The sequence below is a fragment of the Botrytis byssoidea genome (assembly GCF_014898295.1).
Source record: "Botrytis byssoidea strain MUCL 94 chromosome Unknown BBYS_016, whole genome shotgun sequence".
NCBI lineage: Eukaryota > Fungi > Ascomycota > Leotiomycetes > Helotiales > Sclerotiniaceae > Botrytis > Botrytis byssoidea.
Window position 1 is genome coordinate 967047 of NW_024065857.1, and position 25458 is coordinate 992504.

The following is a 25458-nucleotide window of genomic DNA, read 5'->3' on the forward strand; positions in this document are numbered from 1 at the left end:
TTATACTAAATATAATAATATTTTCTTTATAATTTCTTCAAAATTTCTATTAATTCTAAATATTATATAAAATATCTAATACTTTATAATAGAATCTAAGACTTTAATTTATAATATTATTAATTAGTATTGATATCAATTTGATTAATATAAGTGTAAATTACTTTAGTCTATTATGGTTATATTCATTCTTGATCATTATTATCTATAGGAAGCTAGTACTTTATATAGGGTAGCGCTAGCGCGACGCTAGCTAATACAGTGCCCTCTTTGATCACATGATCGATGTCCCGACAGATTCATAAAGACCGCCGCAAGCCCAAGAAGCAGATTCAAGATACTGTGTCTAAATCGCGTGGAACTGAATTGGTTGCGATTACCAGTAAGTAAATCCTACTCTCTGTGACAACTACTATTTGCCATTATCATTTCATATAAAGAAGTGCTTAATTGAATCGAAAGCTAACATGGTTACCTGCTAGACAATGTTGTCCCAACAAAAAAAAGCGAATTCGAGGGGTTTCCACTCGACATTATAAACATGCTCTTCGATACACTATTGGAGCGAGATGAGTTATCTACCATCATCTGTCTTGCCCTTACATGTCGAGCCTGCTGGAGCCTCTTCCAAGGAAAGCTGTGGCAGAGACTTGTTAAATTTGGTAAAGGGGAAGGTTGCACCTTCTATGAACCATGTTTTATCGGGCTGGTTGAAACCTGGATCGGCCCAGGTTTCCGTCGTGTTGGCCGTGATAGTCGGTGTATTGAAACCCCTTTTCTATCGCGCGCTGTGTATGGAGATTTTTCAGGATCGAAGGAAAAGAATTTGGATGATCGATGGAAAGACTACCAGACCTTGACCAGTCGAGAAGATGTAACGCATAGGTTGATTCATCATGTTCCTAAGCCCTTCAGTGTGAGTGCGGATGAGTGGTTCCTTCTCGCCGCACAGCAACTCAAGATTCAATTCTTGACCTGGGAGCCCTCTGCAATTGGGAAACACTCCACTTTATGATAGTTTTCGTCAATCACGCCTATGTCAATGGTTGCTGTCAAGCAGCGAAGATAAGTGGCCACTTTTGAATAGCAAGTATGGGAAAACCAAAGGTTCTCACCATGCTTTAATGGCGGGATTGTTGTATTTCCCGGATGAAGCTCAATCTTGGCATACGCCAAGGAGATCTTAGCCATCCGGAGCAGAGAAAATGGCGAGGAAGCTGGAATAAGGCTGGCAGATGAAATCCTTCATGTTTTTGATTTAAAGGTCACTAAGGAGATGTGGGACACTCTCCCAACACTGTATGAAAACGAAATTGGGTAATTCAATCGATTTCAATATTACTCAAGGAAAAGTATTCTCAATATCTTCAATGTGAATTAAAATTCGTGATAAATCCGTCTCTAACTGCTACAAGAAGTAGGTATCTATCTGATCTGTGCAAACCTGCTATAACCTTGAGCAATGTAGCATGAAATCCAAATTATCGCCTCAATTCATCAGAATGGAGGAATTCTAGAGACTTTATCTTAAGCTCAGTGGAAAAAAAGTCTTATATAGTTATAAGTTTTAGAATCCCAAAAATTCAAAGATGACTGTCCTCTTTTGCAGACTCCAGATTCAAGTGAAACCAATCTTCAACAAGCATTCATGAAATCCATCAAATCATCAGTTCTTTCCAGCACTGTTGAATGACATGTGACTCTCGTTTCATCTTCAGGGGTGTTTAGCGCGCGAAAGAACAAGGGCCTGACAACCCCACATTGAATCTCCGACTAGGTGACCTCGCATCTTCCAGTCGTCCATCAACTAGCTGTGAAGTTTGGCATAGTTCGATGACGACTATTTCCTCAAATTATGCTTGGACACTGGCTTTGGTACCAATATCCCTTTTTTGATGAACTTTCAGTCTTTACGCCGGAAAGTGGTAGTCTTTTCCTCGTGAATTAGGTTGACTTTCCACAAGAAAGCTCGCACCTCCATTCATAATCTTCTCAACGCATTGTTTTTACGTCATAATATCTGTCTGAAGGTTTAAAGGCAGTAAGACACATAGATGTCTGTGTGAAAAAGCAAAGAAGCGACAGCAGCGAGACAGTCTCGTTGGAGATATGTCGTCGATCAATTGTTTTATAGCGCGCAAAGAAGCCCTATAGTATGCAGAATCAATTCAGGCAAAGACACGAAAATCACGAACGACTTTCTCTCGACTTGGACAAACGTGCATAATTGAAGCAGAATGGCAGAATTGGAGAATGCAAAGGCAAACAAAACGAACAGCGTTGAATGCTCTGATCAAGGCAGTTTGTCTGTGCTATCGTTGAGTTCAGATTTCATGTAAATGCAATCCTCCAATGAAAGTTCACCAGAGGGCGTTTAGTTTAACACATCAAAAGGAAGCGGTCAAATTGATCACATCTATCGATCTTTCCTGAATACACTCACTACCGATAAAACTACTGTACCCCGTGGCCCGGACTGTGATCTTCAAAGCAGGAAAGTACGATTCCGATTTGAATCTGGAAACGTATTTTGTGATCTTCCCCGCACAGCACCAACGCGTCGCATAATCACGAGAAAAATAACTCAACTTCCATCTCATCCCTCTCAAAAATTCTAATCACAATCAATCAGTCATCTCCAAAGATACGAAAGACATCCACCAATTTTCTCCTTCGCATCACAAACAAACTAGGATCTCCCCTCACTTCATCTATCAATCTCCAATCTCCAATCCGTATCACACACCCGGTAAAATCGCGGCATTTCCAGCCCTCATCTTTCCACAACGATAACCTTAACAAGTCTCTGATTACTTCATAGAGTCGGTGCAATCAATACCTATGTGGGGCCCAGCAATAGATACAATATCGTTTAGGTAACTGCATTTGTCCTGTTTCCTGACGATCTCTCTCGATTCCCACGAGGAGCGGTGGGTACGAAAAAAGAATTTTCGGTGACGTCCGTGGAGCTAGATATGAGATTGAGTGATTAGGGTGGGTAGGTCATTTAACTTCATATATATATCTCGTGACGAGTATTCTCGAGATTTTCTTCACCTTTTCATTTTCGTTCCATCTTGAGTATTTCCCTGTGTTACGCGGAAGACAAGATGATAAGTTCACGCATCGTCTCCGGCCTTTTGGGCTTGGGAAGTTTGGTATGCGGTTCTAGTGCGCTGGGATATGGATCTAGTTATGCTACCAATAATGCAACCAAATATGTTATTATGGACAATGATTGGAGTTCGACGGGCTTCATTCCATTCCTCATCGCTCTCGATGCCGGATGGGAAGTATTGGGTCTAACATCTTGTGCGTATCTCCTCACCTTCTCAGAATTATAGCTACCTTTCAGCTGACGATTTCCTCCCTTTCAGGTACCGCAGATACATGGCAACACCAGGTCGCACTACATGCACTAGCTACCCTCTCTGTCGGTAACCTGACTAGCTGTATCCCCGTAGTTCCGGGCTCTACATTCCCGCTTATCAATACCGCCACGAGATTCCAAGCATGGGAGGCGGTTCATGGTAAACTTCCTTGGGAGGGTGTATTTGCTCCGTATAATGCTACAGCGGAAGCAGAAGGAAGTGATCCCACATCAGGAGACAACCCTTTCAGAGTTGTCGAGGGAGCTTTCGTAGAGGGAATGCCAAGTAACCATTCAATTAATGGATTGAAGAAAAGTCAGAGTGCGAGTGCATTTATGATTGAGATGGTGCATAGATATCCAGGACAAGTTTCCATATGTAAGTTTATGAATTCTGCTTATCTTCTCGTAAGTTTAACCTTCACTCGAAAACTAACACCCCACCTAGACGCCGGCGGCTCCATGACCAACATCGCTCTCGCCGTCCGCTCCGACGACAACTTCGCCTCCCTCGCCAAAGAACTTATCATAATGGGCGGTTACATAGACGACAACCTACTCCAAGTAACCGGCAGCGTGCTCCAAGCCGATCTCAGCTCCGACATCAACTTGATGGTCGATCCCGAAGCCGCCAAAATCGCATTCACAGCCAACTTCCCCAAAATCACCTTCGCAGGAAATGTCGCGAATCAGGTTATGAGCACACAGGATTTCTTGGACGAGATCAAGGAAGTCAATAATCCGTACTCGGAATTGGTATGGGGACATTATGGCACGGAATTTCCATTCTGGGATGAGACTGCTGCGGCGATTATGGTTGATGAATCGATTGTGCAGAATTCTACTAGCTGTGAGTTAATTTTGATCTTTCCTCCTGACAATCATTCCTCTTCCCCCAATTTTCCAATTCTCTCTCCTCTATCACATCGCATTCGATAGACGAAGAAAATGTTTTGCGTCAATCCCCAGAGAGTGGACATCCATCATAATACGCGATGGATGCACAAATTCTATAGCATCTACAAATCACGTTTCGAAACCTCTATCTTGACACCCACTAACCCACCTCCCCCTCTAGTCTACATCGACGTCGACACATCCTACGGCTCCCCCTCCTACGGCAACATCCACGCCTACCAAGAAGCGCTGATGCCGCCCGGCCTGCGCAAGATCAACTACGTCAATCGCGTCAACGGTGATACCCTGAAGAGCATGATTAAGAGAGCCATTCAGTATCCCAGGAATTGTTCTACGATGGGGAAATAGATAGATGGATAGATGGATAGATATGACGGCGGTGATGAATTTGAAAATTAATTTTAGTATTATTCATATATCTAGAAACTGATTAATTGCAAGACTTGAGATTTTAGTGAAAGGCATGCTGCTGATGGACAACATCATTAAACTCAGATCAAACACGAGTCATTCATCAATCAAATTCACAACAGGTATCAAATACATCACAAGTGAAAACCCCAATGTTTATGAATAATTATATCTTATCATACTTCTAACTACGCGACGCAATGCAGTGCTTAAAGACTATAAACCGACCAGTCATTTATCAAGATACCAAAAACATGGCTTAAACGAAAGAAATTGTAATAGAGTACAGAGTAAAAGTTGCATCATCCTCTAATCGTCTTTCCATCCCAGATCCCATCTTATATGATCATATAATCATGCTGAACCCCTCGTTTCAAATCATGGCATTCATAACCCAACTTTAAGGTCTTCCCAAAAACTTCAATGCCTCTTCCCTTTCCTCAACTGGCAACATAGACAAGACTTGTCTAATACCAGCCATAGCACCACCACTCAATCCTCCCTTAGCACTAGGTCCACTAGCTCTAAGCAAAGCCGAAACCTCGGCAGCTACACCCTCGATCTTCATTTGTTCAACCTTCTCATGAACAACTTTTCTGTTCTCCTCATACCACATGGCTACGCTCTTATCATCTGTTTGGAATGCTGGAATTGCAGTCCAGGCGGCAAGTTTTCTCAAGTTCTCTGGCCTGGTACCAGTTGGTGATTTCGAGTTGGCAGATAACATGCGCTTAAGGATGTACTCCTCGTTCACACGTCTTCGTACACGCCAGTAGAAGAATCTTCTAGCCTCTCTCCATTTCAATGAGTCTCTGATAACACCCTTTGCCTTCATACGTCCAGCGCGGTCGTGAAGATCAGCGAACTGAAGCGAGATCTGATTGTAGACAGGAAGTAATGCCTTCTCTCTTTGCTCAACCTTAGCCTTGATTTCAGCCAACTTCTCCTGTCCAGCAGCATTGTCGAGTAATTGTTTCTTGAGTTCAGCGTATTCTGGATCGAGACGGGCCATGGTCTCCAATTGCTTGTCTTTACGGTACTTGATGTTGACAATACCTTCTGGTTCCAAAACACCACCGCGAGCATCTTCATCAGCGTACATTTCCATGAATTCTGGGTTGATTGTAGGATCAACGACGACCCAAGAACCACCTCTGAGCTCACCAAATGGTGGAATGTAGACAAAGATTGGTTGCTCGTACTTGACCAAAGCATCAACGATATAACTTCCATACTTGAGAACTTCGTTGTACATATCACGTTGACCACCAGAGAAACCTCTCCAGTTAGCCAAGATCATCAACGGCAATTGCTCACCATTGTTGAAGTCCTTGATAGCTTGAGCAGTCTTGAAAGCGGAGTTGGGATACCAGACACCACCAGCTTCGTTGGAGATTTGTTCGGTCGAATCTGGGTTTGCTGGATCGGCAGGTGTGATGTTCTCAACTGAGCGGGTCTCGACAGCGATAACACCCATTGGAATACCACCAAGACGAGCACGACCAACGACGACAGTCTTTGCCCATCCGCCAAGAGTCTCAACGAAGGAGTCCTTATCGAAAAGACCTGGCATGAATCCTTCGTCGTCTTCCTTACCAGCGATGAGGTTTCTAACATCATAAGGTTGCTTCTCAGGTGGAGTGTATACAATATCGCGATCCCAGGAGTCAGCGGCAGGTCCAATTGGTAGAGGGCTGTTTCTCTTGTCTGGAACATAAGCCATCCATTCGACGATCTTGGAAACACCCTCAAAGTCATCATTGGCAGTCATGTGAGAGACACCATTCTTGTACATGATTTGAGTACCACCAAGTTGCAAGTTGGAAGTATAAACTTCACGACCGAGAAGCTTGTTAATGGCAGGGGCACCAGTAAGGATGATTGGTTGTCCTTCAATTTGAATAGCACGTTGACCAAGACGAACCAAGTACGCACCAATACCAACTGAACGACAAGTTACCAAAGTGATGGTAAAGATGTCTTCGTAAGCTCTTGAAGTGGCACCGGCAATCAAACCAGAACCCTTCAAACACTCAACACCGAGACCATCTTCAGCACCAACGATAGTGACAATCTTGTGTCTCGTCTCACCATCCTCAACAACCTCCTCAGTAATGACGTCCTTGCTCTTACCATCCTCAAATCTCTTCTTGGCCTCAGTATCCAAGTAAAGATATTTGAAGCCGGCTTCTTGTCTCTCAGGGTTCTTCCAGGCAACCTTGAAGTAAGGCATAAGTTCTTCAGCCATACCAATACGAGCACCAGAGTTGGCAGAAAGGTAAATACGTGGAATACCCATCTTTCTTGCAAGTTCCGTGCACTTGTGGAAGAATTGATCTTCTTTTGGTCCGAAACTACCAATTCTGAAAGTGATATCGTTGGCGACGATGATAAATTTGCGGCCACGAGGATATTCTGGTGTCTTGGCAGTTATGAGCCAACCAACCATACCGTGGGTGTTAGTACCAGGTTCGCGCGAGACCTCAGCAAGACCATCATTATCATCCAAGACGAGTTCACTGTACTCGATACATTCACCAGTAGGGGGTTGCTTGTCTGCCAAAGAGGAGTGTTTGCGGACAGCCTTGACCCAGCTGTTTTGAATGGCTTGTCTGAAAAGCTCTGGGAAATCGTACACGTATTGGGTACCCATGAGATGAGCCTTGTATCTCTTTGGTTGCAACCATTCCTTGGTGGGGTAAGGGGTAGATACTGGTCTCAAGTGCATGGAACCAATCTTAGTGGTACCACCGATGCTTTGGAAGACCCACTCACCACCCTTCTCAGATTTACGCTCAGCGTACATCTCGACCTGGATGACATAACCAGAAGTGTTGGTGATAACAACACGAACGGGATATGGCATGCCAGTGGATGGGTCCGTGCAGATAATACGGATCTCAGCACCAGTAACACGAAGTCTCCAAAGACGTCTACCGAATCGCTCCAAGAAACCACCGAGAGCTTGTTCGATCTCGGGAGGTTGAAGAGGGAAAACAGGAGAGAAGTTAATGAAGATGTGGTTAAGATCAGAGTTGTTGTTTCCAATGATCTCAAGAGCATCCAGAATATCATTCATCAATCTGTCAGACTCAGAGATCAGATACTCAGCAGTAGGAATCTCATCACGAAGTCTTCCAGGACGAACGACAGCACGAGTGAAGTATCTCTTATCGCTTGTAGCTTCCTTTCCAACAGCCTCATAAATGTGGATGTTTCTGTTCTCGGTGAAGACGGGGGTAATCTTGAACTTGGAGAGTCTTCCCAACTCAAGTTGAAAAGCCAAAGCGGGCTCACTGTGACGAATACTCTCATCTTCCTCGTAGTTGGGGCCTCTGAAAGTGTAGTATCCAGGGTACGAACCATCTTTGTGACCACAGATGAACGTGAGACGACGAATGCGACGGTTGAGAAGTTCCTCCTTATAATCGTTGACGATCAGCTTGATCTTAGCGACAGTCTCATTGTCATCAAGACTCTCAGCATCTTGAATGGCGACATTGCAGACGGCGGTAAGCTCGTCCTCAGTATCAAGGCGGGGAGGTGCAACCTTGCGCTTGCCACCAAGTTCTGGTAAAAGACCATTGCCCTTCTTCTTGGATCCAGACATAGGGAAGACTTCAAGAGCCCGTTGCAAGTACTCCTCAGCTTCGTCGAGATACTGAACTGGTACAATAACACCCTTTCTGGTTGGTTCATGATCAGGTTTGTTGGTAAGATAGGTCATATCACTAATAGAGCTGACACGTTTGAATGGGTTGCCGGATTCATGTGAAGGGGTGGCTGGTGTCGAGGGAGCAGAAGATTGAACTGGCATGCCAAATTCTGAAGCTCCAACCTTTCTCAAGACAAAGTCCCATGAGACAATGAAAGGAGGCTCGGCACTCTCGTTGTGATACTCAATCTTCTTGAGAGAGTATGCTCTGTAGGCACGACGAATATAAACTTCAAGAGCTGCGAGCGAGACCCAAGGATCACTGTGTCCGAAGAAAATTGGCAAGACGTCAAAGACAGTGTACTTGGAATCAACAACCTCCTTGAGGACCTCAATATCAGGTTCTCTGTGTTCCCATCCGGTCTCACCATATCTCGATTCAACAACCGAAGATCGAAGGATGTGCTCCATTTGTGCAGCACGTTCCTCCAAGGATGGAAGAGCACATTGAATGAGAATCTCACGTGCCTTCAAGGAAACCTTGGCAGTTTGACGGGCCTCAAGTTCAGTGAGATTTCGGAGAGAAGGTCTGAGATGTTTAGCAACATCGCCGGCATTGGGCTTGTTTGGTCGATACTCCTCGAGAATAGCGAGGATCAAGTTGTTCTTTGCACCGACTCTGCTGTGCGACAAAACGATTTGAATAACCTTGGAAATGTCATCCTTGTTCTCATCTCTGAGCTTAAGAATAACCTCCTCATCACGCGAGGTACGGCCAGAAAAGAGACGCTCGACGGAAGCATACTTCTCGAGAAGACCAGAGAAGACGGCAAACTCGTGAGCCTTTGGTCCATTTTGGTATCGGTTCAGAATCTCAATCAATGGAGAGATAGAAGCGGTAAGAAGATCAACATCGCCAGGAGCAACATTCTCTTCCAAGAATTTTTGAAGAGCCTTTGAAAGGTTCTTGGCTGGGAATTCAGCGTTGCGCGACTTACCACGGTCAAGAATTTGAGTCAAGGTAGCATCCAACTTTTGTGGCATTCTTGCGTGAAGAGCCGAGAATTGAGCATTGAATTCACCGTATGGCAATTCTGGATCTCTAAGAACCTCGATCAACTCCTTCAAAGTAGAACCCATGATGACTTGGTTGTCAAAACCATCAAGGATATTGTTGAGAATGTTATGGAGGAGTACGAAACGTTGAGCAGCCTTGGTGCCAACAATTTGTGGTGGTCCAAGATCTGGTAGGTGGCCCAAGAAAGGTTGAGCATGCTTGACTCTCGATGGATCATCCAGAGCAAGTATGGCGAGGATATCACCAGCCTCTAGAGTAGCTCCTGGTTGCTTGATGAGCTGTACAATACCATCTTCTCCGGCTATAAGAGGCATGTACATCTTCATGACTTCGACTTCAGCGTATGGCTGACCGGCCTTGATGTGTTCTCCGTTCTCAACAGTGAACTTGACGAGCTTTCCTGGGGATGGAGTTCTGAGTTGAGTGGGGTCATTCTCTTGTTCAAGAAGACAAGTCTTGCTATCAACACTCAATCGAGTAGCACCGACCTCCTCCTTCCAGTAAACGTTGTGAGAACGCCCACTGAGAAGAACAAGAAGACCACCATCACTCAATGCACGAACACCAACAGAACACTTTGATCCGTTAATGAAAAGGTGGTAGCTATCCAAGCTGGATCGAGTAGCAGTGAACTTGTATCTGTGACCATCGTAAATGAAGTCGATTGGGAAAACAGTCTTGAGAATGTCCTTTGATGGAACTTGACCCTTCTCCAGAGAAGTTCTGTATTCAGAGATGCAAGCCTCACTAGCAATATGGGCCTTTGTAACGGCACCACAAACGACTGCAAGCATAGGATCCGGTCTCTCAGCAGTCAATTTGTTGGAAATAAGTTCATCAAGCCATCCAGTGGTAATGGTGTTATCTTCGAAGGCAGGGGTCTCCAAAAGCTTAATCAAGTATTCAACGGTCGTTCTGAAATCACCACGAATACTCAACTCCTTTAAAGCGACAACCATGTGCTTCCTCGATGCAGATCGATTCTCACCGTAGGCGAAAATGTGACCGAATTGCGAATCGGAGAAACTGTGAATACCACCAGCAGTACCAACAGAGAAATAACCCCAAACGTTGGAACTACTCCTGAAGTTCAGCTCATGCATAGTACCACTCGAAGGCTTGAAACCCTCTCCTGGATCTTCGGATGTAATACGACAAGCGGTGGTGTGTCCCTTTGGTGTTGGTCTCCTTTGAGTCTGGATGCTCTTCTCTTGGGAGAAATCGAAATCAATTTCTGTGGTAGTGGAAGGATCAACTCCATACAGTAATCTGATATCCTTAATTCTATGCAAAGGAAGACCCATTGCAATTTGAAGTTGAGCCGCAGGCAAATTAACACCACTGACCATCTCAGTTGTAGGATGTTCGACTTGCAATCTTGGGTTCAATTCCAAGAAGTAAAATTTGTCATCGGAATGCGAATAGAGATATTCAACAGTACCAGCGGAAACATATCCTACGAGACGACCGAGACGAACAGCTGCCTTCTCCATAGCTTGGAAAGTGGCTTGTTTAGCAACAGTAACTGGAGCCTCTTCGATAATCTTTTGATGTCTTCTTTGTACGGAACAATCTCTACCAAAGAGGGAGATGTTATTTCCATACTCGTCAGCCAACAATTGAACCTCCAAATGTCTCGCATTACCAGCCAACTTCATGATGAAAATTGGAGAGCCAGGGATTTCACTCGCGGCAGCTTTGTAAAGGGCTTCGAACCCATCTTCGGATTCAGCTTTTCGGATACCCTTTCCACCACCACCTTCAGATGCTTTAATCATGACTGGGAATCCGATCTCCTTTGCCTTTTGTAGACCTTCTTCCCATGATTGAACACATCCCTTCATGTACACCGAGTCTTCGACGGTAACAATGCCATCCTCATTAACCTCTACCTTATCAACACCAGTTCCTGACCAAGGTATACAAGGTACTTTGGCGTGTTGTGCAACGATAGTGGAAGAAATCTTGTCACCGAGCGATCTCATGGCAGAACCTGGAGGGCCAATGAATACAATCTTCTTCGGACTTGCAGCTAAGGATTCCGGAAGTTTTGGATTCTCTGATGCATGACCCCTGGTAGATTTATTAGTTTCTCGGAATATTCTTTATCTGAGCTTGTATCAAGGGCAAAACTCACCATCCAGCCCATACAGCATGAACATTCATTCTCTCGGCCACATCAACGATTAATTCAACATTGGCATAATTGTTGTTATTCGTGCCACCCGGAACCTCAACATATTGATCTGCCATACGGATATAATCTGCATTGGCTTGGAGATCCTCCGGGGTGGCCATAACCGTGAATTGAATCGCCTTTTCATCTCCAAATGTTTCGTATGCCCATTTTCGTACCGATCGAATTTCCTTTACAGCAGCAATTCCGTTATTTGCGATCAGAACCTATTTCTTGAGTGTTAGTTATGTTTCTGAACTGAATATGAATATGCCAGTTCCAAAACTCTCAGTATGCAAAGGGAGCAGATTGCACGTCATCCGATATCAATGGGGGCAAGCCCCCAAACCCCCATAGCTCGCTACGCTCGAAGCTTTCTCTATATATTTGAAAGGCGAGGTATCCAAAACAAAATATGTAAGGAGAGAAGTCTTCTGCCATGCTCCACTACTCTCTCTCTCTCTCTCTTATCTACCACCCACCCAACCGGTCCGTACTCTCCTTCTACCACTGTATTCAAGAGCTCAGACGAAACACATAATTCCTCTCGCACAGTCCGCCCCCGTGGCAATGGCCCCCGGAGGGCCAGCGGAGCGTCACCACATTCAAACTCAAGAAACTTTTTACTCACATTTGTAATAACCGTATGTCCATCACTTGCTGCCACGAAATCCTTAACCTTACCCGCAGGAGCATTTTCTAATTTATTTCCTCCAATAAAGTGATCTGCGAGGTTATGTCTCGCGGCGTAAGAGGACACTATTGGTACCGTGCCGTTTGTATGTGGTTCCGCCATTGTGAATGTGATTTGAGATTCGTATATCTTTGAGAGGTATTCAGGGCTCAATGAAGAGCAGAGAAGAGAACTTGTGCCAAAGAAAGAATTGAGGCCTGGAAATGGTGGAAGGAGGGGAAGCTATACTCTTAAGCCCGCCGGGAAAATGGTTGAGCGTCAGATAATTATTCGAGAAACGGACTCCGAAATCCCCTCACAAGATTTCTAGATATGAGGAATTGAAAGAACTCCGAAATGAATCTGAAGCCCTTTGTATATTGTAAGAAAATGGAAAGATTAAACTTGCAGTGTAAACAAAATACAAAAATAGTAGAAGTTTTTGAGTTTTCGGAGGAAGGGTTGAGGGTTGAGGGGAAAGGGAAGGGGAGAAGTATTAAGGAAGGTTTTATAATCTTACCTGGGGTATCTCAATCTAATGAATGCTTGACAGAAAAAAGATTGGAGACAGTCCCTTCTCTCGGCGAATGATGTCCGAATATTACAAAGTAGTCTGTGTATACTGGGGGAAAGAGGATATACAGCGGATTAGTATTTAAGAAGAGTTGAGGTGATGATATAATAATGAGTAAGTAAGTAAGACGGGAGGTAGGTAGGTGGATGAGTGGTTGGGTATATGATTGATGGATATATGAGGAAAGAAGACGAGTCGAGAAAGGAGAGAGAAGAGTGAAGAGTGTATCAATGTATCTATCAAAAAGTACAACACAGGGAAGTAGATATGGTTATGGTATGGTATGGTATGGTATGTGTACTTATGGCTAGTTGAAAGACTTCAAGTCTTGTCGAATGAGGGGATGGGAAAATAGTAGACAACACAACACAACAATCAACAATCAACAAGTTTCAAAATTGTTGATCTACAAAATAGAAGCAAAAAAAGCTTCCAATTTTATGGCGATCAGGTTCCTTTTTTATCTTCCTCTATGTAATAAAGTCTTACATGGTATGAAATTCAATGCTCGATGGATTTTTCTTGACCGACCGAGTCTTATTCTTTTTTAATTCTCATGCGAGATGCGAGATGCGAGTATGCGTATCACCATTGATATTGGATTGTTATTCGTTTCATCACTTTGGAGTCTTGAGTTTGTAGTCTTCACTCGCAATATCAAATCATTCCTTACTCCTTCACTCCTTCACTCCTTCACTCCTTCACTCCTTCACTCCCTTTACACTTTACACTTTACACTTCATACTTCATACTTCATACTTCATACTTCACACTTCACGCTTCACTATCAAAAATTGAATTTCTCCAATTTCTCCAAACTCTCAACCATCCCTCACTTTACCCCACTAAACCCAAGCGAGTAAAGCGCGTCTCCCAACGACCACGAATTTGGTGAGTTCTGGCGTTTTGAAGAGACCCACTCAGCCACTTACATACTAGGTGGGTAGGGTAGAAGACCAGGGAGGGTAAGGTAGGGTAAGGTAGGGTAAGGTGTATACCACTTTAGACTTAACAAGCCTTTGAGAAGTCCGTCAAGACTCAAAAGATCTGGCGGAAAGTTTGAGAATTATATTACTAGGTAGGTATGGTACCAGGTAAGTGTAAATGTAAATATTAAATAGTTATTGAATAACTTATACTCTTTTAAATCAACAGACGACAATAATATATGATACCACCACAAGATGGTAAAACATGAGTAAATATCTCATAAATATAAATAACCAACACATCAACACTCACCATCAATCGAAAATCCAAAATCCAAAATTCATATTCCATCAATTTAATTCTCCTTTTGCAAATTCACCAAACAATCAACGACAATCATCAAGAGTGACAACTTCATTAACCTTTCTTCCCTCTAATGTACCTTTTTCCCAGGCTAGGGGTCGTGGCCATGCTTCTGGAATGAATATTACCCGGTCGATCAATTCCAACACTACCTACATAGCAGACATACATACCCAAACAACAAGGGTTAAGAATCCCGTAGAACCTTTGGTTTGCTGTACCAATCCGAGATAATCTCACTCACTCTTAATTACCTACATGCAAAAGATATCGAGAGGGAGAGAGAGAGAGAGAGAGAGAGAGAGAGAGTCATGAAAGACAATATCCTTCATTCCGTACATCATGCAATGTAATGTAATGGTGATGTCGTCTCTTACTCGTTCCTCTTCCTACTAGAATGCATATATCTAGTCTAGGTATGCAGTTTCAAAACTACATACCTACAAAGTACATACATACATACAGGTATACCAAGAGAACCTATCCAGCCTTCCTAGCACCGGACTTTTACGTCGTATAATCTCTCTACATCGTATCCTTTCCCGCAACACATACACACACACGACTAATTCTCAGCTTCCCCCAAAAATGGAACCCGTCGATGATCCATTTCCTATATGATCATTGACTCGGTATTGATGGATGGGGGCAAGCCCCCAAACCCCCGTAGCTCGCTGCGCTCGATAATTCCCTTTGGGAGATAGTTTGCGGCCAACAAAACATTATATCATCAGGACCCTTGCTCTCCCGATCTGAAAGCCATCACAACTAATCTGGGCTTCCAAGCAAGCTGGATATAAACATTCCCCGAGAGCTGTGTCTCGCTCCAGCAAGCTATACGAGTTGGGTGCGGAGGTAGGTAGCTCCAACCCAATTTATCATCATCATCACTCACCATTCACTTCTTCCTCCAATCCAATCTAATTTGACTCAATATCAATCCAAAATCCGAATTTCTGCATTCGCCACCACGAGAATGATTTCAGAACATCAGCAAAGTAGCCATCACCCAAATGTGCGTGCACATTCGCACCCTTTAAAACTTAACACAGAAACCCTCTCACCATATAGCATGTAAGCTAGCTACCTGATAGATACGCAGCCATCAAATTCAAATTCAAATTCCATCTTTCCATTCCAATAATCGCTACATAATTTTTCCACTTCGCGGCATATCTACAAGTCCGCTTCTCTCTTCTCTGCTCTCTTCTCTGCTCTCTAGCTACGTGAGGCTGAACTAGGTACCGTACCTAGTAAAAACCAGACATTCCTTATTTCTCCCCCGATTCCCCACGGACATCCGATGAGCTAGCCAGCTACATTCCCCCCTCACCTTCTCCGAGCTTCTCTCTCCTTTCTCTCGTCTCTTGTGTATACATTTCCTCGCTAGACGGCCAGATAAATTATAAGAGATGGATGCTAGGTAATATTCTTTTCAACACTGAACAATAAATATTAAATATTAAACAAAAACCACAAATCAAAATTCCATAAACACCATAATCATCATCATCATCATCACCCCTCTTCCCCTTCCCCTTCCCCTTCCTCCAAAATTAAAGAAAAAGATCCGTAAAATCACATCCTCCCAACTCAACCCCAGACACAGCAGTACCAATCCCGAACTGGAGACTTTCTATCACGGTGGATAATCTATTCACACATGTATCCATCTATCACATCATTCATCGCATCATTTATTGAATCATTATAAAGTCCATTCCACTTGACTCACTCATCCAAAGTAGAAGAAGAAGAAGAAGCTTCAAAAAAGAGTACTCTCTTTTCTATCACTACCAGCATACTATCTACCTCTGCCTCTGTACCTCTCTACCTCTATCCCCTCCTACACAATCACCCAACACCCAATAAACCACCTCAAGAAATCCAAATCCAAATCCATCAGACTCCAATCTCCAAAATCTCCCACGTAGAAACCCTCCCCTACACTTCCATCCATCCATCCATCCATCCATCCATCCATACCTATCTCCCTCCATAAACTCCATACATCCATCCCTTCTGCACAAATATACTCACACATATCTTCCCTCTCTCCCTCTCTCCTCTCCATCTTCCTCCAAACCACTCTCAACCCTCACCCTTTAAAAAACCCTCAAAAAACCACCACGTACCTACCTACCTACCTACCTACCTACCTACCTAATAATTACATCCTATCCCCTCATCCCCATAAGCACAATCAACAACAAACACCACCCAATGAAAAACCACTACACCCATACACTCGGCACTGCCAACTATAACTATAACTATAACTATAAGAATAGAAATATATCAACATAAAAACTCCCTCTATGAATAAATTCAAAAATTTTCATATTACTACCTAGGTATTCCATTTCATTCCATTTCATTTCATTTCCCAATATCAATACCAATACCAATACCTCCCTGCCTCCATATTGCCCTACTAATAACCAGCTAGCCAACAAACTGCATACATACTCTCTCTCTCTAAAGATCTCGCCAAAGCCTAGGTATCTACCCCTACCCTAGCTTAGCAAGACCGGACGGACCACGGAGGCCGAAATTTTTTCGGGGTACATACATACCTGAGTAAGTAGATGCTCCCGTTTTTCTTCGCCCCGAAGATGCCTACCTGATCAATTTTCTCTCCCGAAAAAGGGACTGATTGTTATCTACCTATCTAGGTAGTTCAAGGGTATTCCTCATCATCCGCTACCGCTACCGTAACTAGCGCATTCGTCTTATTTTATAGTTACCAGTACTCTTTTACTATCAAGATCTCATTCATCACATCACATATCAAAGAACACCCAATTGAATCATAATCATTTCCTTCATTCTTATAGTCTGTCTGTGTCTGTAACGCTCACTTCCAGCCATCCATCCCATCAAATTCCATTCCATCTCATCTATCCATTCATCCGTCCATCCATCCATGCTCTTTCTCCGTCCATATCACCTTCCCAATTCATTCCAATCTCTCCTGCACATCATCTCACCAACAAATGAAACATCAAACCCATCATCAACCATCCATCCCCTATGTACAAATGAAACGAAAAACTCTCTCCTCCCGGAAATCAAAAAGGAACGAGCCAAGAGGAGCAGAGCAAATCAATAAAAAAAGAGGTATAGCAGCAGTATCAATCCCAAACTGTTTCCCATACCATGTCCGCCTAGCTATGCACGCACGATGTTGAGAAAAACAAACAAACGCCTTAGCCAATGCACGCAACCCAAGTTTACACCCTTCTCCCACGTCCTCCCAAATATGATCCCAAATTCCCGGATTCTCCATAACGGTATACAGATGAAGTGAAGAGGATGAAACACATTCATCCTTCTTATCTAGTGAGCTTAATAACATTCTCCCACACCACTCAACTTCCTTTGTCTTCCCGATGGTGCCGTGGGCGTTCTATTGAGTCCCGCTGGTTGTCTAGGATTTATAATCATCCTTTCATCCTCCTCTCGAAATCCTTGACTTGTGCTTGTTCTCCTAGGCATAGGTAGCCCCGACATCGATAACGATTGTCCACCGCTTTTCCTTCGAGGGAGCGAAGATAGTGGTGTGCCACCCGAACTCTCATGCACAGTTCCTCTACGAACGGGTGTCGTATAGGTAGATTCCCGGTTCTCGTCCACGCCGTAGCCAATATATGATACGCTCTGTGAGTACGTATGAGGTCTTCCATCTCCATGCCTATCCCCATAATTTCCACCCATACTACTCTTCGCCCTTCTCGAATCCACAACTTGCGACTGTGCGTAAGATGATACTGGCGTCTTAGCGCCTGGGCGACTGAGAGTCGATCGACTCGGTGGGCGTTCATAAAGTGAACCACTGGCACGACTACCTGGTCGACTGGGTGGTCTACTACTATGTTGACTGCTATCGTTCCCATCTCTATTTGCAACTGGTCCAAAAGAAAGCCTGCTGATTCCAGATACAGAGACTCGAGGAAGGTGTTTTACTGAAGGTTCATCTCCAGTCATAGATGATGTAGTGCTCGCGCTCGCAGTACTACCTGTAGTTCTCTTCCTACCCCTTATCGTACCACTTGGTGGCAAGTAATTTTGACCCATAGCCGATATTGTTCTCGGTATAGCATGAGGTGGAGTAGTGACCGGCGCGGGTAATTTTGATCTTGCAGACTGTACTCTTTGTTCTAATCTCTGCATTTGCGCCGTCAGACTTCTGATATGAGTTAGGGATGTTGAGTTCGGTAAACCGCGTGTAGGTGGTGCTTTTTGTTTTGTCTGGCGAATCACTGCTGGTGTCGCACTTCTTGCTTTCGAATTGCCGTTCGGTGTTGTGCCTCGTGAACTACGAACTGTGCCAGACACGTAACGAGATAGGCCTTGTTTAGGCGTTGCGCTTGCATTCGTAGCTGGGAGTTTTAGATTGGTTTGGGGTGGGTTCATTGATGTATTTAGTCCGTGTCTTGCAGTCGCCGATGCTTCTGACATGGGCGGAGATGGAGGGGTAGGGGTTTCGGAAACGGTATCTGTCGTTGAGATAGACTTGGTATCTGGTGGAGTGTTGATGATCGGAGAAGAAGCTGTGGATCTAGGAGATGTTCCAAAGGGCTCAAATGAGGGAGTCATTGGCGCAGTATAATCTGTTGTGATTGATGGAAATTGTCGTTTTCGTAACTTGTCTTGCATGATATCTGCCTCAACTTTCAGGTCCGACAACTCATCTCTCAGACGTTGTGTTTCGATCCGGAGCTGTTCTCTTTCCTTTTCGCCAATCTTGATTTCTTCTTCCATCATCACCCCTCGTTCAATAGACATATTGAATTTTGATTCCATGTCTTCCAAGGATGAGAAGGTATTTCGCGCTTGCCGCTCGATATCGTCATGTTGAACTTCAATGTCTCGAAGTTGGAGTTGCATGGTTCGATTCGCATCGCGCAGAGAAGTGATCTCCTTTTGTAAAGTAGTCTGCGCAGCATTTGCTTCATTCTTGGATTGCTTATACTTTTTCTACAGATAAATTCTGGTTAGCCACCTACGCTGCCGATTTACCACATTCACCTCTTCACGATGACATACCTTCCATTCTTCCACTTCAAATCCCAGACTCTCTACCTTTTCCTGCAATAACCTTTCCCTTCTTTCCGCAGCTTCAACATCCTTCTCTAACTCTGCTTCCAACTCCTGCGAACTCGCCTGAAATTCCGTCAATTCATTCTCCAATTGCTCGTACTGCAATTTGTAGTACGCGATCGCATCTACCGGATCCGAAGGCGGGGAGGATGGTAATTCCGACATCTGTGGTGATTATTATTCTTGTTGATTCTGTCCGGTCTTGAATTCGTATCGTTGTCGTATCTTCTCACTATCTTAAAGCCGTTCTGTTACTTGGCGGTAACATCCGTTCCTTAGACTTGCGATCTTGCAAAACTAGTGACCAATAGCATATGCAGCTGTTGCGATTTTTGTTGTGGACCATAAACAAATAAAGAATGACCTCTTGCAGACCCCTCACAATGATGTAAAACTTGTTTAGCCGTCAAAAGGTCGATAAATCAAAGTTGGATTATTTGGATGTTGATCGCAAAGCAAATGATGAAGGCTGCAGGTTGTAAAGAAGACTAAGAGATTGGAATTCGTGTACAATAATGGTCGTTAGAAGTCGTGAATCACCTTTATCCTTCCCGTCAAATAATATGAAACAATAATTAATGTAGTGGTAGTATTTGGAAAATGTGTATTTGTAGCACTGCTGAAGTTGTTGAGTTGAGAATGGAAATCCTTTGGCTCTCGATCTATGTATTCTCGTTGGATATTTCCTGTATCAAGTGGTGGTCGGGAGTTGATAATCGATAGTCCTATGAATTGTTGAATGTTGATGTCGAGTACGTACGGTCAATCCATAGGTAGATATCGCACAGTAGGTTATTTTTGGCGGGTGGAATGTAAAGTCAAGTAGGATTCCTTAGGTTCGATACCAAAATGTAAGTGAAAGTTTATGGAAGGGGAAGAAGTTGCGCTGGAGGTTGTTGTTGTTAATGTCGTCGACGTTCGTTTGTCGTTCGTGTGTCGCTAATGTTTAGATTGAATTCTGGACTCCCGGGAAAAAGAAAGAAAAAAGAAGGTATATTGCGTCGGCAGATTTAGACTTGAAAATGAAATAAAATAACAAAATAGAGAATTAAGAAAAAGAGACTTTTCTCGTATTGTCGATGATGATGTTGTTGTTGTTGTTGTTGTTGTTGTTGTTCTTGTCCCAGGATGTGCGATGTATGTTGTATGTGTAGTGCAACTGCTGGTCGGGCTGGACTGCACGACAGGAAACCTCCTGAAAGGGAGAGAGGTTCGAGAAAGAATCAGGAGTGAGGGAAAGAGACGTGAGGCCTGAGACTACCGAGAGAGAACGAGAGAAGTCAGACACGAGAAGAGCAGAATCTAAGGCATTTCATTGGTCAAAGTCTCAATTATTGTTTGGCGTGAGAGGTATACCTAGGTAGAATGGCAATTATAACCCTGTTCACAGAGATTATTAGTATGGTTTAGTAAAGTTTTGCTGATCCAGCAACCAAAACATCCCCAGAGCATGGATGCTGGATGCTTTGAGCCATTATCATGGATGGATTAAGATTGATTTGTTTGAATATTACCAGCCACATTTTTAAACAACTGGCAGTCACATGAACGGTGAGGTGAGTCTTGATTTCATTTTACATCTTCTACGCATTCTATTCTTTCTTCTTTATTTTCTTCTTCAACATCGACGTCGTTCTATTTTGATCATGGGAATAGTTTCATTTTTCCTTTCCTATGGTCATGTCATGTCATCAACATCCATATCGACATCCCCAGCAAACCGGTATCGATCCGTCTACCTGCCATCTAGTACCTCCGGTCCGTACCTTTCACCAAACCCCCTTGGTCATCACGCTCATGCAACTAAGTCGATAAATGTGGGAATCTTCACTACTAGCCTCAATGTATTGACGTGTTAAAACGATATCCCGTGATAATTTTAGCTACTCTCGCAGTTAAGGCTTCTCCGACTCCTGCACAATGTCATTCATGTCATTCATGTACGGTTATTCCTTGCATATCGTACACCTGGTTGTTGACTTTACCACACGGGGTACAAGTAAGCTTGACTACCCAGATACACGAAAGCGAGGCGTCGCTTTCGCGCATCCGAGATTCATCATATCGAGCTCCCTTCTCAGCACAATGGAGGGGAAAGTGTCAAGATGAAAGGTAGCGGTATATACGAAATGCGGTTGAAAAGATTGCTTCAAAGCGTCTAATATAATCTGACAGCCAGGGGCGAGCCAGGCAAATTCTTCTTAGGAACTTTGCATATATGTTTTGTTTGATATTCATTTCCTTTCCCTGCGTTTGTACTCCCGTTTGCGCTTCCGTTGGCCATTTTCGATCATTTCGATTTTACACGTGGGTCGAGTCATGAGGGGCATGTAAGGTGGTGAGGCAAGGACCGCATCAAAGTCCTCAAAATGCCTTCCAGAAACTACATCTCTATACTTCTTGTGGTTACCTAGGCTCGCTCGGTAGTTCCATTACAAAATTGCGTCCATAACTTTTGTTTTTCTCACAAAGAATTTCCGATCTTTGATCCTACAATCTCAATCCCAGCCTTCACCCGGCAAATTCTCGCATTGACACAATATCCCACTTCTAAATTGTTTCGTCCAATCACAAAACCGAATTATATCTGATCGCATCAACGCTTCGAATGGTAAGATTTGTTTCTATTTTCAATGTACCCTGTGACAAGGTCACGGGTCAAAATCAATCGAAGATATGATGCAAATGATGTTGATGGCGCGAGGAGCGGTCTCAAATGTCTAAATGTTGGGCATCAATAGCATTCACGAAATGGTCTACGTGAGTCAGGCATACAGAAATTCTAAATGTACCACAAGTTGACTCGTCCATTTCTATCATTTTCTCTTTCTGATCATCCATCAATTTCGTCACCGTATCTCTCCCCCTTCCGCTCATCCACTCTTCTTCTCCTCTCTCTTTTCCCTTCTACTCATCTCATCCGAATCCATCCTTTCCACCCTCGTCACCACATCTACAACCTCAATCTCTGGCCCCGAAAACCTCTTTCGAGCAGTCGTTCCCCAAGTTACCGCCGCTACCATCATTATCACGCCTATAGCTGCTGAAGTATAATTCATATTCTCGCTCGTAACCGGATACACCGATGGGAAATTGAAAGTAATACATGCGAAAAGTAAATACGCCAGACCAACCCCATTAACCAGCAATGAGACGGCTGGTCTCATCGCCCAGGGACCTGTAAGTTGTCGATGTGATCCGTTGATATGGGATATTATGCGCACGAGAAGAGGCATGGCGTACGAAAGATAAAATCCCTCTGTCGCAATAGCGATTACAGTATTAAACCCTGTTACTGTGCCAAAATATATGCTGTTAAATGCCATTTGTACTATAGTCCCAATAATAATAGCCACAACGGGAACTTGGTGCTTGGCGCTCACTTTACTGATATGGCTCGAGAATGGAAGTCCATGATCTCTAGCGAATGCGTATAGACTTCTACTTCCTTCCGCAAGCAGTGCGTTGGAAGATGCGACGTTGATGACTACGATCACGGATGCTAGGAAACATGCTGCGATGTGACTATTGGTTGAATCGGCGTAGATTTGAATCAGAGGAACCAGAGTGGAGGTGTTAGCAACAGCATCGATATCGCCCACGCAGAAACAAATAGCGATCAGGAAGATGAACCCTGTGATGGATCCAATGTAGACAGAGAGAACCATTGCGCGAGGAGCTTCTTTGGAGGCATCTTTTAACTCTTCAGTCATGTGCGATGGCGCATCATCTAGTCGAGCATTTTGTGTTAGCCTGGTGGTGAATCAAATGAAACCGGGTAATATCCGGAGACAGTAAAGGAAGCCATGATAAAGGCAGCATGGTAAGAAACACTTACAACAACACATGCCAAACGCCGGCTGCAATATGCCAATAATACCAGCCATGGCCGTCCCGAAACCGGTAAAGTTCTGAAAGTCTTGAAAGACAAAATTCGCACTTTGTTTGTTGGCGTTGCATGCTAGGATAGTGACAACCGTCACAATAAACGATGCGATGTTGAAGACAAGCGCAACTGTAGATACCTTGTCAAGAATCTTCGATCCCCATAGATTGATGAATGTTGCAATAAAAGTCACTGCCCAGGCGACCAAGACTGTGTGCCACCGCTCAATTACGTAGGATGGGTTAACGAGATTCGCTTGGCCCAGGATAAAATTTGCGCCGATGAAACTGTTCGTTGCGCCCATGGCAAGAATACCTATGCGCGTACCACAAAACGTCAGTCATAATCATTGCCATGAAGAACAGGGAACATGGGGTCAAGTTTCATGAAAGGTCATGAGATGCTTCTTTGGTATCACTTTTTATCTCAGGTGCAACTAAGATTCGATGCTAATATGACGAGACAGAATATGACTGACCGATGATCATAAACCATCCCGTAAGATAGGAGAATTGTCTCCTCAACGATTTCGGTGAGAGAATGTAGACCCATGAGTATTGACCTCCGGCAACGGGGTACTCAGAACACATTTCTGCCATGGAATAGACGACGCAGAGGGAAACGAGACTGATGCCTACCCAGCCCCAAATCATCTGCGTAAACGAATCATGTTAGTTCGAGTCGCATAGCAGATAGCTTTTGTCATTCTTGACAACTTGATATGTCTCGGACGTCGTGGAACATGTTTGGGACTATGTCGCAATACCAGCGCAGTGCAATGTATGAACATCCTCGAGAATCGACTAAAATTCTCAAAATCGAGCCATAGATAGGAGAATTAAGCCTGGATTTGGAGGCATGGTAAGATCTGAATGTGAAATGTAAAAGGTTACTCACTACGGGTGGACCACCAGCATTGACACCTGTGACAAGCACACCACCAAGGGCACTCCAACTGCACGAAGCCGTTAGCAAGCGTTAAGCGTCCCATCTTGCCACGTTTTTCTGCTCCAAGGTTGCAGCACCGGTGCCGATCACCGGTGTTGGGATTTCGAGAATGCACAGCATACGCCGAAGAACACTCACCTTGTAACAATGGAAAAAGAGAAACCAATCATGCCCAAAAGACCGAATGATCGCTTGAGCTCTGAGATTATGCTTATCAGCAGACGATCAAAAAAGTCGCCATGTGTAGATAGTACGCCAACAAGATAATAAGGACATAAGGAAATTAACTTACCCGGACGATAACCCATATTCTCTAGGGCGGCATCTTCAGCCACACCTGGAGGGAAGACTTTTCCCGCAACTCCTTCTTCTTTCATCTTGTTCCTCACAATGAAATGCAGATACTCGAGGTCAAGATTCCCAATACCACAGCTTTGGAACAGGACAGTGGTAATTTCCAAGATATGTTGTACTGTTAATTAAGGAGTGGAGAGACATATGACCGAGGATACAACTCAAGGTATTTATAAACACATCCAGAACATCTAGCAAGAAATCCATACCTTATCGGGATCATATTGACGGGTATGAGGAGAAGTTGGATGGGGGGGAACGCAACTTTTGATGCAACATTACAACTGCCGGGGTGATTGTGAAATAGCCATGTTAGACTTTTTCCTCGTCGAATGATATTGACTTAGCTAACTAGGACTGTGGTGTGGGATGTCATTGAGATACAAAAGCTGAGATAGATATGAATTTCTATCTTGTCATTTGTATCCGATAGCAATCTCTCTATCAGTCTGCTATCAATATCTCATCTATCACGGTTCCCTCCGGCAAACCCATGATGGTGCTTCGCTTATGCATGTTTGTATCTAGCACCTTGTCTTGAATTGCCGTATCGGAGAAAAGAATGAAGAATGAGGAACATTTTTCTCGATGAGCGTTGGATTATCTGGTTGATGGGGTCATGGTTGGGGAATGGATTGGTCCGGGGCAAACAATGCTAGGATAATTCTTTAGGCTTATCTGTGGCTTGCCTGCAATCCTCTCCACAAGACGATCTTTTTTAAGCGTTTTAATTATTCCGTTGTTCATCAACATAAACTTATTACGTTTCGTTATTTTCCCGTGATATGGTAATCTTACAAAGTAGATGGTACTACGAGTGGCTATGTCGGCCTTCTAACTTGCTTGCTTTCTTGCATGTAGATATATGAATGGAAATGTACTGCCCGGAATCTTGGTTATGATATTGCTTTCTTTCGAATCGGATAACCTCCTCGGCCGCCTCAATCTACAAACAAGACACACCGCAGACGCCATAACGTGGTTTAGTCTTGATGTACGACTTGAAGCCCATCCAATAT

At 43.8% G+C, this 25458-nt stretch overlaps 5 protein-coding genes across 5 annotated transcripts; 2 read left to right on the forward strand and 3 right to left on the reverse strand.

The window, feature by feature from the left end:
* Positions 1-285: 285 nt before the first annotated feature.
* EAE97_008047 (uncharacterized protein) lies at positions 286-1015 on the forward strand (the record flags this gene model as incomplete). The annotated part of the gene is made up of 2 exons (XM_038878561.1): positions 286-382; positions 483-1015. The coding sequence occupies 2 exons, from the start codon at positions 286-288 to the stop codon at positions 1013-1015; spliced, it is 630 nt and encodes a 209-aa protein (XP_038730811.1).
* Positions 1016-2307: 1292 nt separating this feature from the next.
* EAE97_008048 (uncharacterized protein) lies at positions 2308-4756 on the forward strand. Its single transcript, XM_038878562.1, has 5 exons — positions 2308-2335; positions 2395-3312; positions 3378-3749; positions 3819-4220; positions 4449-4756. The coding sequence occupies exons 2-5, from the start codon at positions 3111-3113 to the stop codon at positions 4634-4636; spliced, it is 1164 nt and encodes a 387-aa protein (XP_038730812.1). The 5' UTR covers positions 2308-2335; positions 2395-3110; the 3' UTR covers positions 4637-4756.
* A 343-nt stretch (positions 4757-5099) lies between these two features.
* EAE97_008049 (uncharacterized protein) lies at positions 5100-12404 on the reverse strand (the record flags this gene model as incomplete). Its single annotated transcript, XM_038878563.1, has 3 exons — positions 5100-11505; positions 11570-11835; positions 12240-12404. The coding sequence occupies 3 exons, from the start codon at positions 12402-12404 to the stop codon at positions 5100-5102; spliced, it is 6837 nt and encodes a 2278-aa protein (XP_038730813.1).
* A 4549-nt stretch (positions 12405-16953) lies between these two features.
* On the reverse strand, positions 16954-20368 carry EAE97_008050 (uncharacterized protein). The gene is made up of 2 exons (XM_038878564.1): positions 19198-20368; positions 16954-19128 (listed from the first exon to the last, which is right to left on the reverse strand). The coding sequence occupies exons 1-2, from the start codon at positions 19414-19416 to the stop codon at positions 17497-17499; spliced, it is 1851 nt and encodes a 616-aa protein (XP_038730814.1). The 5' UTR covers positions 19417-20368; the 3' UTR covers positions 16954-17496.
* Positions 20369-22124: 1756 nt separating this feature from the next.
* On the reverse strand, positions 22125-24462 carry EAE97_008051 (uncharacterized protein; the record flags this gene model as incomplete). The annotated part of the gene is made up of 6 exons (XM_038878565.1): positions 22125-22981; positions 23090-23452; positions 23616-23790; positions 24035-24092; positions 24224-24284; positions 24378-24462. 6 exons carry the CDS (start codon positions 24460-24462, stop codon positions 22125-22127), a joined length of 1599 nt encoding a protein of 532 aa, XP_038730815.1.
* Positions 24463-25458: the final 996 nt, after the last annotated feature.